Here is an 11,207-nt window from a genome sequence, read left to right as displayed (position 1 = left end):
CGCTCTTTGGCAGCGATAACAAATTTGCCGAATGGAAAGATGCAGATTGTAATTAAACGCCAATAAAAATAAAAATTGTAATTAATTAATAATGCCTCTTCATACATATGATACTATATATTCTAATTGTTTACTATTTGGCTGTGGGGTCGCTTTCGCTGCTCTGCCAGAGCTTCAGATTCTCCTTACAACCCAATGAACCGGTGGCAATTAGATTCTGGCTGGGATGGCAGTCGACACAGATGACCACCTCCGAATGAGCTTCGAGCTTCTGAACCAGCTCCTTGCGCTGCAGACTCCAGATGTGCAGAGAATGATCCTCGCTACCCGACACAATCCACATGCCCGCCGTAACCGAAAAGTTCGCCGAGATGCAGTAGTTTAGATTGATGTGACCCTTGTAGACGCGGAGACATTTCGGCTTCTGGAAGCTCCACAATTTGATCTGACTGTTCAGATAGGCAGCGAGTATATAGCGGCCATTGGGAGCAAACTTCACATAGCCCACCGGTGAATTATCCTCATCGATCAGCGTTTTCTGTAACACTCCACTTATGGTGTCCCAAATGCGCACCAGACCATCAAAGCTGCCGGTCACAAAGAGACTGCCGTCACGATTAAAGTCCAGCGTTGTAATGGGATCCATGTGGGCGGGCACAATCTTAAGCGTTTTGCCATTACGCACATCCCACAGGCGAACAGTGCAATCCAAGCTGCTGGATGCAATCAGATTGCCCTGCGGATTCATACTACAGGCAAACACCTGTTTCCCATGCCCTTGCATTGTCCTCACGCATTGTCCACTCAATGGATCCCAGAGCCTAATGCATTTGTCATCGCTGCAGCTGATCAAGCAATCACCATCGGGCGACCAGGCGATATCATTAATGCCCATCATATGTCCCTCAAAACTCTTGGTCGTCTGTCCCGTTCTCACGTCCCACAGCTTCAGCAGGCGATCGCACGATGCACTGGCTAGCCAATCCCCGATTGGACTGAATTTCAACGCACTCAAGAAACACTTGTGTCCCTCTAGTGTGAGCTTCAATGAATAGCCAGGAGAAGTAATCGTCGTCTTGCTGCTCTTCGACTCAGTGTTGGGATTGGACTCATTAAGGGGCAATGGCTGCTTGAATGCTTCCTGCGCGCCACTGGCAACAGTAGCCGTAGAAGCCTCCTGCTCCATAATTGCAGACATTACACCGAAAGGATGACGAAGATAAAAGAAGTGACTTTTGCAGGCATACAAATTGACAAGTGACAGCTTTCAATCTGCAATCGAGTTGGAGCTGCCAACATGGATGCCTTGATAATCGATAAAGACTCAACTCGAGTAGCTGCTGCCCTGTAAGCAATTAGCAGAGTTTAAGGCAAATCAATTTGCAACTTTTTATGATTATCTTAACATGCTGAAAGTTAAATTTATTTGTATAAAAGAAGTGGTACAACACAATTAATATAAAATAAATTGGAAAACTAGAACTGCAAAAATGTTCTGTAAAACGAACCATTCTATAGACTTAGTTTAGGAGTTGTAAAATAGTTAATTCTAAAATGTATAATTATCAATGATCTCATAACAATTACACCCAACTTTACAGGGTATTCGGAGCGTGTGCCTTGCGCATGCCGTGTGTCCAAAAATGATAGACGTAAATCATAAAATGTATACACTTGTACTTAATAATGCAAACAGCGATAATTAATTTGTTGCTTGGGGTAGTTGAGGCGTCCTATTGACACAACTTGTTGACCGTGCCAGGCCAGACATGTTAAGCAAAGATTAAATAATCGCATTGACACAAAGTTGTGGCAAATGCGACACATTCTTTGGGGAAAAACAAGTCATCGAACTCTGCAAATCAGTTTGTTTGCAATACTATTTTCGATTGGCTTGGATTGTTTATTTCGCTTTAAAAAAGGATGCAATACTCTTGCTGCCCTTGGCACCTTTGGCCAGCGCCTTCTCTTTGGCTGTCATAGTGCGCTCCTTGAGTGGTGCAGGCGTTGGTGGCGACGTAACAGATTCTTTGGCGTCGTCACTGTCCAGCAGACTGCTGTTTCGAAGCTTGCTGGCTGCATCCTCACCATTGGCAAGTTTAATCTTCTTGCTGTTAGCACCTTGCTGGCCTTGCTGGGACTTACGCTTCTGTGCGGTGCTCTTCTCTTCGACCAATGCCTGGATCTCACTTGGTATGTGCAGATAGCGTGTAAGTTCCTCGTGCAAGTCTGCATCCAGATAGCGTCCAACGTAATCGCAGGCCATCCTCATGTAATCCATTTCATTGACATCGGTCTCCGTCACCAACTTTTCGCTGCGCACATAATTCTCTGACTTGGCGCCAAGACCACAATGTACTTGCTTTGCCTTCAGCACTGCAACTATTCCACGTGTCTTTAACGCCAACCAGGCGAGCGTTCGCTCCGCGTTGTATTTGTAGAAGGTCAAATCGCCGGAAACTTTTACATCGGACACACACTTTAGGCTGGTGGCGTTGGTAAATTTCGTAAGTAGGCGGTTGACACTGGTATCGGACTCATCAACGCCAATGCTGTCCAGCGACATAGCGCGTTGCGAGCAATGCTTGCGAAGATGATGCAAGGCCAAAAGCGTGGCATCAAATGGTGTGGTCATGTATGTGCGACCATTTGAACAGACTTCATTATTTAGCAGCCAGCTGCGTCGCGGTTCCGCATACTCCAGAACCTCCATTATGTGGCGATCTTGATGCGTTATAAACCAAGCAAGCTGTCCTTTGCCTGGATGATAAAACCGCTCCAGGCGCATTCGTTGTTCCCCATCTTCCGCTTGCAACAAGTTGTCGGCGATGTAAAATACTTTCTTTGCAGCACTCACTGTTGGCTTTTGGGGTACCGCATCTGGATCCGGCTTTGGTTTGGTGGAACGCGTCGCTTTTTTACTCATATCGACCGTTAATTTGTTGAAACTCAGAGACTTGTTAGCAGACAGAACTCCCGCCTTTATTGCAGTTTGTTATTGTTTTGATCGGCAATGTTGCCACTGTATTGCAATTTGGTATTTTTATACCAACAAGCATGTATTTTACTGCATAGCATGGTCGCATTTTTTAAAAGGGAAACTAACGAATATCGATTATTTTTATTGTTCAGCAACCCTGGCTTTGAAACAGTTAGCATCGAAAGCAAGCGTCTTTTAAGTGAAACCGCCAAAACGTCGCACAATATTTTATAATCCCATAAGTTCGCGAAATAATTGCATGAAATATGGAAAAACACGATGTGCATCATGTGCCACACAGCCGCGAAGTGCGTTCGTTTTTAATGCCACGCGATCCAAGCGTAGATCGCAGATTTCGACCACGTCCTAATAAACAGCAACGACTCTTTGATGAGGTGATTATGGAGTCGGACGACAACAGTTCTACAGATGCCTCGGACACAGAATCTGAGTATGCTTCAACAAACTACGAAGATGAGGGCTCGTCGACAGAGCACAGTGAAGTGGAATCTGGGCCACAGGTGTTTCTACGCTTGCGACCCGTGGAGTCTCCATCCAAATTGTATGTTGTTTCTGACGATGGAAATGTGCTTATTACCAGTGCGGCACCCAACGAGAATAGCAGCAATAACATGAATCGGATGGAGAAACATTACAGCTTCTCCAGCATCTTTGATAGCTCGGTGGGTCAACGTGATATCTATGATAAGTGTGTGGGACCCAAAATCATGGAGGAGGAATGTGTCACAATAATGGCATATGGAACATCTGGTTCTGGTAAAACCTACACACTGCTTGGTACGTTCAGGTTCTAAGTCTATCACTACACATAATATATTTATGGACTTTTTTCTTGCGTTGCAGGCGACAATGCAATGGCTGGCGTTATTCCGCGTGCTCTGGAGAATATTTTCACCATGTACAAGAATCAATTATACACAACGCCTAAGGTGAAGCTGGTAAATGCACACATGTTGCTTTTGGAGGATGATGTTGTTCTCGAAGAGTTGCAAGCACGTCGCCAATTGTTGGCGCTTTGTCCAGATATCTCAGCCCAATACAATCGACTTCATCATGCCATCCAAGGCGATCATGAGTTTGTGCCATTGGAATCCGAGGATGTGTCCGTCATGATCTGGGTGTCATTTGTGGAGATCTACAATGAGCTCGTTTACGATTTGCTGACCCTGCCACCAAAGCAGGCAAGTATGAGCGAACCGCGTCGAAAGAATCTCAAGATAGTGTGCAACAAGGGCCAAGTATTCATCAAGGGTTTAACCAGCATATTTGTAAAGAGCGGCGAAGAGGCAATCAAATTGCTTCGCTTAGGTCAGCAGCGTATCACATATGCATCGACAGCTGTCAATGCCAATTCAAGTCGATCACATTGTGTCTTCACTGTGAACGTTTTAAAATACCATCGATCGGGCATGACAACGTGTAGCTCATACAAATTCTGCGATCTCGCCGGGTCTGAGCGTGTGGATAAAACGGGCACGATTGGCTCTCGACTGCGGGAAGCACAAAGGATTAACACATCGCTGATGGTGCTGGGTCGCTGCCTAGACGCAGCGAGTTCGACGAAAAAAAAGAATAATGCGGACGTTATACCATATCGAGACTCGAAGCTAACATTGTTATTACAACCGGCATTACTGGGCACGGAGCGATTGGCCATGATTGTGACGGTAACACCCCTGGACAAATACTTCGAAGAGAATCTCAATGTGCTGAGCTTTGCGTCCATAGCGAAAGATATAATTTTTAAGAAGCCAATTATCAAACAGCACAACACACGTTACTCGGGCTTCGCCGAGAGCAATCTACCCTCAGCGATAAGAGATATGAAACGCATCGAGGAATTGGAGGAACAAAATTATAAGTAAGTGAATACCTCTAGAGTTTACTAACAATTTGAAACTTATCAATTTAATTATGTTTGCAGACTGCAGGCTGAAATTGATCAAATGAACTACCAGCATGTGCTGCAGATGCAGCTATTGGAGGAGAAGTTGCGCAAGGAGCTGACCGACAGATTTCAGGCCAGCTTAGAGATGAATATAAAGCAGGGCGAGGAACGGCTGCAGAAAATGCTGCACATGCAGTCTCGCGAATTTGAAGCAAAGGTAATAATAGTACTATGGAAAAGACTTCGTTAATTGTAATATTAATTGGTGTTTTTCATATAGATGGCTTCAGTTAATCGCAAACACGCAGAAAAGGTTGAGGACTTGGAAGATAAAATCGAGGAACTGAAAGATGAAATCGAGGAACTGAAATCACCAAATAGCGATATCGAAATCATAGATGATTAACATTTTACATTGAACATTTCATTTCCTTTGCTGATCGTAGTTGCTTTTAATGTATTATTTCTAAAATTTCTGTTAATCGCATTAGCTGCTATTGAAAAACAAAAGCAAAAAAAAATCATTATTAAATAAGAATATTTGTGTCAATTTTAAACACTTTTTGCAAAAGCATTTTTATTCAAATTTCTCATATTACTGCATTACTTCATCTGGATTTTTCATCATTAATTTCATATCTTCTTGTTTTATAATAAGTAGGTATTTTCTTTTTTCTTTTACTTGGTTTTTCACTTTAATATGTTTATAATTAGGAGTTTTCGCTTTTAATGGAATTACACACATATATATAAATACATATATGTCTGCGCTATGTGTATGCGTGTGTCCGTACTGTGTGTGTGTATGTGTGTCAAGTGTGTGTAACTGTTTCTTCAATGTGAGATTTCACTGCACAAAAAAATTAAATAGATTATATTTTATCAAAAAAAACAGAAGAAAAAAAAACAAATAGTAAAATCCGTATTATATGTTTTGTAATTAATGTCTCATTTAGCAAAATGTGCAAAATAGAGTATTTATTATAAATTTTGGAATTGTGTTTTTAAAGTTTTTTGTTTTTCTTTCATTCGATTTTGGTTTTGTTTTCGGGTTTTCGCCTTGTAAATATGCATATATATATCATGTATAATTTTGCATTAACGTTTACATTACGTTCGTTTAAATCGTACTGGCTAAAAATTTAGTACTATAAAAGGTTATATTTCAAGGTTATCTTTTTGTTTTTCTTTTTTTCATTCTATTCATAATCATAGTTATCGGATTTTTCATTTTCTTTTTTTTTTAGTTAAATTCTGCAAAAGCAATTAAGTTTCCGTTTTATTACAATTAATGATAAAAATACACATATGTCGCATTTGCTTTGCAAACGAAAAGATTTCTTGTTTTTTTTTTTTTTTACTTTTTTGTACATTTTGCATAAATATTTTTCCATTTTTCTAAATTCATATTGCGTGTGTCAGTGTGTGTGTGTATGTGAGTATATTAATACTACCAAATTTCCTGTAAATTATATATATAACTTTAGCTGACGAATATTTTGTTTAGCAGCTCTTAAACTCGAATCAAACAAGGTATCATTTCAATAATTCATAAAAATAAATATTTTAAGGTGTCTCTCTCTGTGTGTGTAATTATGGGGGCTTAAGGTTTGTGATTTATTTAATTACTATATTTTTCAATTGTTTTTTTTTTTTTGTTTTTCTCTGTTTATGTGTTCTCTGTTTTTTTAACTATACAAATTTGTTCGAGTGTTTAATTATTATTTTGGGGATTTCCATTTTGTTTTTTAAGTTTTTTGAAATATTCTTGGTTTTGTTTTTGCCATTTGTTTTAAAAATTAAGCTCAATAATCTTAAATTATTAATGTAGTATTTGCTTTTTCCGGTTAATTTATAAATGTGCTGAGCTTTGTTTACACGCTTTGCTATTCATCGCCATTTTTCATTTTCTTGTCGTTTCATTCCTATGTGTGTGTTTGTGTGTTATGTGTATATGTTTTTCTAAAATTGTTTTTAAACATTTGCCTTATTGTGTTACATATTGTTTCGTAATTTACTTAATGTTTTGCTTTTTGAATTGTTTCGGTTTTGTGTCTGCTCCTGCTGCTGTTTTGAATGTTTTTGTTATTTATTTTTTGTTTTTGTTTGTTTTTTTAGCTACTTGAAACAATTTACAATAAATTACAAAAATGTTTTGTAATTGCTAAAAATGTTTAATACTCTTCAAGTGTCGTGTTAACTGCCGCAACAACAATAACTGCCCACAAGAGTTTCCCTTGTTGTTATTGTTGTTGCTGCTGTTTTTATTTGTTTTTTTTTTTCAATTGTTGCTCTTTTAAAAAAATTAGCATTAGACATTGTGTTCGTGTGTGTGTGTGTGTATGTGTATATGTGTGAGTATTATTATAAACGCTTTTAAACTACAGCGTGTAATGTTTTTTGTATTTTTTTTTTTGTTTTTGTTTCCTTTATATACGTAAAGTGGGTGCTTTAATTGTTTATAGAATTTTACATCAATTGTGTAATTTGCATTTTTTTTTCATTTATTTGTTTTTTTTCTTTTTTGTTTTTCATTAATATAGTACGTGTAAATATTCATTATTTTCAACCATATGCAGAACATGGTGTAGCTACGCTTCTGTCTCTCATCGATCTCGATCTTAGATTTCACTTGCTAATTGCGTGTTCTATAAGTAATATTTATGGATTAGAATTGTATTTTGCATTTACGCACTCTGTTTGTTGTCTAGAAGCATCATTAATCTCCTCATCAAAATTCAACAAGAGACAAACATCTAATCGAAAAGGGAAGTTAAAGAAAAACTAGCGAATTTGCATAATACCATTTCTACGATGCGATAGAAATCGGATTTTGGTTTTCACTCAATTCTTTTCTACACAGCTGCAGAATTCAGCTGCTAGTATGTTTTCTGTTAAAGGGGGAAAGTGTGTGTGTGTGTGGTGTGTGGGAAGGGGGTTTGCCTATGCCTAAATGTAATTGCATGTCTCTTCTGTGCTTGTGTATTGCATTATTTCCTTTTCTTCAACTGTTTTTTTTTTGTTTTGTTCTCTGTTTAGTTGCACAATATAATTTGTATTTTAGTATATAGACACATTATATACTCATAAATATATATAGCTAGATGCATATATATATGTAAGGATCTAGAGGGGGGCTGTATGTGTGTGTTAAAGGGGGATGTATCTCTAAATAAACTTCTGTTTTTTCTCCATTATATCGCGCGCTCCTCTACGATTTCATGACGAAGGGCAGCCCAATATTATATTGTTGCCAATAGTTGCTGTTTTTGTTTTTTGTTTAATAGTAGAATATTTGACCGGCCTTTTGACGTTTACGCTCCTCCAGCTTGCGATTGATCTCCTGCTGTCGCTCGTTCTTGCTGAGTGCCCGTGCCACATACAAGAACTTGTTGTCACCCAGCTGCTTGCCATGCAATCCAATGACGGCGGCCAGCGCCGATTGTGGATTCTCGAATGCCACAAATCCAAAACGGCGCGAGCGTCCCTCCTCATCTAGCATGAGCTGCAACGATCAAATTGGTTAGACAAATAATGATAATGGATAATGAATTGCAAATGCCAATTGCAATTGACACACGAGTGGGCGGCAGTTGAGATTCCTCCCTCTTCGTGCTGTGAGGTTGAGGCTGGGCATGCGCAGTGCAGGGCCGGAGCGCATACTAAGAGACAATTGCTGAGCGAGAGTGCTGAGAGAGCAGCTTTTGCTATTGACTTAAGAGTTGAGCTAACTGTGCCACATGGTTTATTATCTGCAATTGGCTCTCAATATATATGCGCACCACCCCCCACAGCCAAGAATCGCGATTACTACATAGCACCGCAACTGACACCGCCTCCTTGCTGCTGCCGCCCATGGATTTGTGGAATCATTACACGCATACGCACCTTGTGACTGGTGATGCGACCATAAGGCTCAAACATTTCACGCAAATGCTGCTCGGTGAACTCCTCGCTTAGATTCTTCACATACAGATTCTTGAAATGGGTGGCCTTCTCCTGTTCGCGATCCCGCCGTGGTATAAACTTGACCACATGCACCTTCTGATTATTGCATAGCATGCCATTGACCTTCTCAATGGCCGCCCGAGCGGCCTCCTCCGTATCGAAGTGTACAAAGCCATATCCACGAGAGTTGCCCTCCTCATCCTTGGCCACATTACAGTTGAGGATGTTGCCAAACACCGAAAATGTCTCATACACTGCCTTGTTATCAATCGAACGCTCCAGATTCTTGATGTAAATCTTGCCGCTATCCGGTGAACTATTGCTGCTGCCGCCGCTGCTTCCGCTGGCCGCTGCCAACGCGCCACTCGAATGCGATGAGCCCGATGTGTGACCGCCTCCACCGCCGCCAGCTGCATTCAGCGAGCCATGTCCATGGCGTCCGAGCACGGCGGCTGCCGCCAAATGATTACTGGCGGCATGGCCGCCGCCAGAGATGCCGTGACCGAGATGGCCGGCGGTGGCAGCGGCATGATGATGCAGCTGCTGCTGATGATGGGCGGCGGCAGCAGCGAGCGTATGATGATTAAGCGTCGGCTGCTGCTGATGGTAGTTAGCCGGATTTCCACGGAACGTCATCGAATTGACGAACATAATGGCTGCTGGCTGTTTGTGGTGGAGCGTGGTGGCAGCTAATAGGGTGCAGGTGCTGTAAGGTGGTGTGTGGTTGTGGTGGTGGTGCTGGCTGTGGCTGAGAATTTTGACGGTCTTCGGCAGCGCGCTGTCTTCTTTTGCTCGTTATTGTTGTTGTTGTTGTTCTTGTTGTTGTTGCTATTATGCTGGTGTTTTTGCAATTGTTGTTGCTGCTGCTCGCTCGTTTCCTCGTTTTTCTTGTATTGCCTTTGGCGCCGTCGCCTTTGCGCTGCGTTGCGTTTCTGCTTTCAAATTATTTTCGGCTTCAATTGAAAATGCAAATACAAGAAAAAAACACATAAAATAGAAATATAAATACAACAACAAATCAGATAGACGTACAATTACAACAAATACAAAAATACCAATTGCAAACAGGCATGTGAAGAAAATTGTACTCACCAGGTTCTTCTTTTCTACTCTGCTCTGCTTTGCTTTGCTCAGCTCACACGTTTCCCTGTCTGTCCAGTCCACACACTCACTCACTCATACACACGCACACGCTCAGCAAATGTACGAAAATCCGCGTTGTTCTCTGAAAAAATCGTTTTTCTCTCACCCAGGCTCTTTTTCACCGTTCTCTCTCTCTTTCTTTCTCTCTCTATCTCTCTTTGTACTTTTTCTGGGACTTTCACTTTTGCATTCGCTTCGCTTGCTTTTACCTTAGTTATTAGACCACGTACGTACACGTTGCAAAACAAAAGATGCGTCTCTTATTCTACGTTATAGCAATAAAAAAACGTAACTACTTCGGCGTCTTTTTTATTTGTTAAATTGTGAGAGTGTTTAATAAAAAAAATCTATCTGCCGAGAGAGAGACCTATGTATGGGTGTTTTGTTTCTTAAAAAAGAGCTTTCTCAAAGCTGTTTTATTTGTCGAGATGTGGCCGCAACCTAGTTATTGGAAATATACGTTTTATCACCAAGATATACCAAAATTCAAAGCTGCGATAATTGCCACCTGGTTACACCCTGCTAGGAACTACACAACATTTTCAATAAAGTAGCGCGCTATTTTAAACAGCCACTTGTGTTACAAAAATAATATATTTAGAAGCCGTTCAAAACATTTTATTGTCTTTCTTTTTCGAGTAAAATTCTCTTAAATCATGGTTTTTATACGAATGCTTGAAGATTAGTAAGTGACAGCATTTCGAAGCACTAACAATTCTGAAAAGCTCTTCCAGTATTTTTCAGTAACTTATACCAAAAAGTATTTATATAAATGTTTCATTGATGGTTCCAATGGTTTAGGCAAACATAACTGCATGTTTTGATTAATTCAGAACCCTTTGCCTAAGACAAAATAATTTTTAAAGCTTTATTGTAGTTTGAGTATGACCGTATAGTAATATTACAAAATATACGTTTTATTGTGGAGATATATTTAGGAAAATTGTATAACATCCTGATTTCGATTTTGTTTAATTCCCAGACGCAGCTCTTCCAAATAATCAGAGTGCTATAAAAAAAGCCAAAAAAAAAGCAAAAATGCAAAATCGAAATACGATGTTTATATACATCGATGTTTATTCACTTCAACTATCGATATCGCGGAATAGCCGTTATTTTTGAATCTCTAATCGCCTTATTAAATAATGTAGGTTAATCTAATCGTTATGAATTTAAACTTTAGAATGACAGAAAAAGCACATCTTTTTCAGGTTTTCCATAGATTTT

At 40.1% G+C, this 11,207-nt stretch overlaps 4 protein-coding genes across 4 annotated transcripts; 1 reads left to right on the top strand and 3 right to left on the bottom strand.

The window, feature by feature from the left end:
• Positions 1-133: 133 nt before the first annotated feature.
• LOC117569331 (WD repeat-containing protein 5) lies at positions 134-1,198 on the bottom strand. Its single transcript, XM_034250460.2, has one exon. It carries the CDS (start codon positions 1,196-1,198, stop codon positions 134-136), a length of 1,065 nt encoding a protein of 354 aa, XP_034106351.1.
• A 220-nt stretch (positions 1,199-1,418) lies between these two features.
• On the bottom strand, positions 1,419-3,021 carry LOC117569332 (ribonuclease H2 subunit B). Its single transcript, XM_034250461.2, has one exon. The coding sequence runs from the start codon at positions 2,924-2,926 to the stop codon at positions 1,904-1,906; it is 1,023 nt and encodes a 340-aa protein (XP_034106352.1). The 5' UTR covers positions 2,927-3,021; the 3' UTR covers positions 1,419-1,903.
• A 114-nt stretch (positions 3,022-3,135) lies between these two features.
• On the top strand, positions 3,136-5,428 carry LOC117569329 (kinesin-like protein subito). Its single transcript, XM_034250459.2, has 4 exons — positions 3,136-3,778; positions 3,845-4,862; positions 4,926-5,106; positions 5,170-5,428. The coding sequence occupies exons 1-4, from the start codon at positions 3,247-3,249 to the stop codon at positions 5,293-5,295; spliced, it is 1,857 nt and encodes a 618-aa protein (XP_034106350.1). The 5' UTR covers positions 3,136-3,246; the 3' UTR covers positions 5,296-5,428.
• A 1,102-nt stretch (positions 5,429-6,530) lies between these two features.
• LOC117572388 (polyadenylate-binding protein) lies at positions 6,531-10,377 on the bottom strand. The gene is made up of 3 exons (XM_034255160.2): positions 9,930-10,377; positions 8,778-9,790; positions 6,531-8,394 (listed from the first exon to the last, which is right to left on the bottom strand). Exons 2-3 carry the CDS (start codon positions 9,486-9,488, stop codon positions 8,170-8,172), a joined length of 936 nt encoding a protein of 311 aa, XP_034111051.1. The 5' UTR covers positions 9,489-9,790; positions 9,930-10,377; the 3' UTR covers positions 6,531-8,169.
• Positions 10,378-11,207: the final 830 nt, after the last annotated feature.

Source organism: Drosophila albomicans, chromosome 3 (assembly GCF_009650485.2).
Source record: "Drosophila albomicans strain 15112-1751.03 chromosome 3, ASM965048v2, whole genome shotgun sequence".
In the NCBI taxonomy this organism is placed as follows: domain Eukaryota; kingdom Metazoa; phylum Arthropoda; class Insecta; order Diptera; family Drosophilidae; genus Drosophila; species Drosophila albomicans.
Note: the sequence above shows the minus strand (reverse complement) of the source record. Positions and strands in the feature narration are given on the sequence as shown.

Excerpts from the sequence above, each read along its gene's own strand:
- LOC117569331 (XM_034250460.2), bottom strand. The coding sequence starts at position 1,198 with ATGTCTGCAATTATGGAGCAGGAGGCTTCTACGGCTACTGTTGCCAGT.
- LOC117569332 (XM_034250461.2), bottom strand. The coding sequence starts at position 2,926 with ATGAGTAAAAAAGCGACGCGTTCCACCAAACCAAAGCCGGATCCAGAT.
- LOC117569329 (XM_034250459.2), top strand. The coding sequence starts at position 3,247 with ATGGAAAAACACGATGTGCATCATGTGCCACACAGCCGCGAAGTGCGT. Across the intron at positions 3,779-3,844 it reads TAAAACCTACACACTGCTTG|GCGACAATGCAATGGCTGGC; the intron begins GTACGTTCAGGT and ends CTTGCGTTGCAG. Across the intron at positions 4,863-4,925 it reads TTGGAGGAACAAAATTATAA|ACTGCAGGCTGAAATTGATC; the intron begins GTAAGTGAATAC and ends TTATGTTTGCAG.
- LOC117572388 (XM_034255160.2), bottom strand. The coding sequence starts at position 9,488 with ATGTTCGTCAATTCGATGACGTTCCGTGGAAATCCGGCTAACTACCAT. Across the intron at positions 8,395-8,777 it reads GTCGCATCACCAGTCACAAG|CTCATGCTAGATGAGGAGGG; the intron begins GTGCGTATGCGT and ends TGATCGTTGCAG.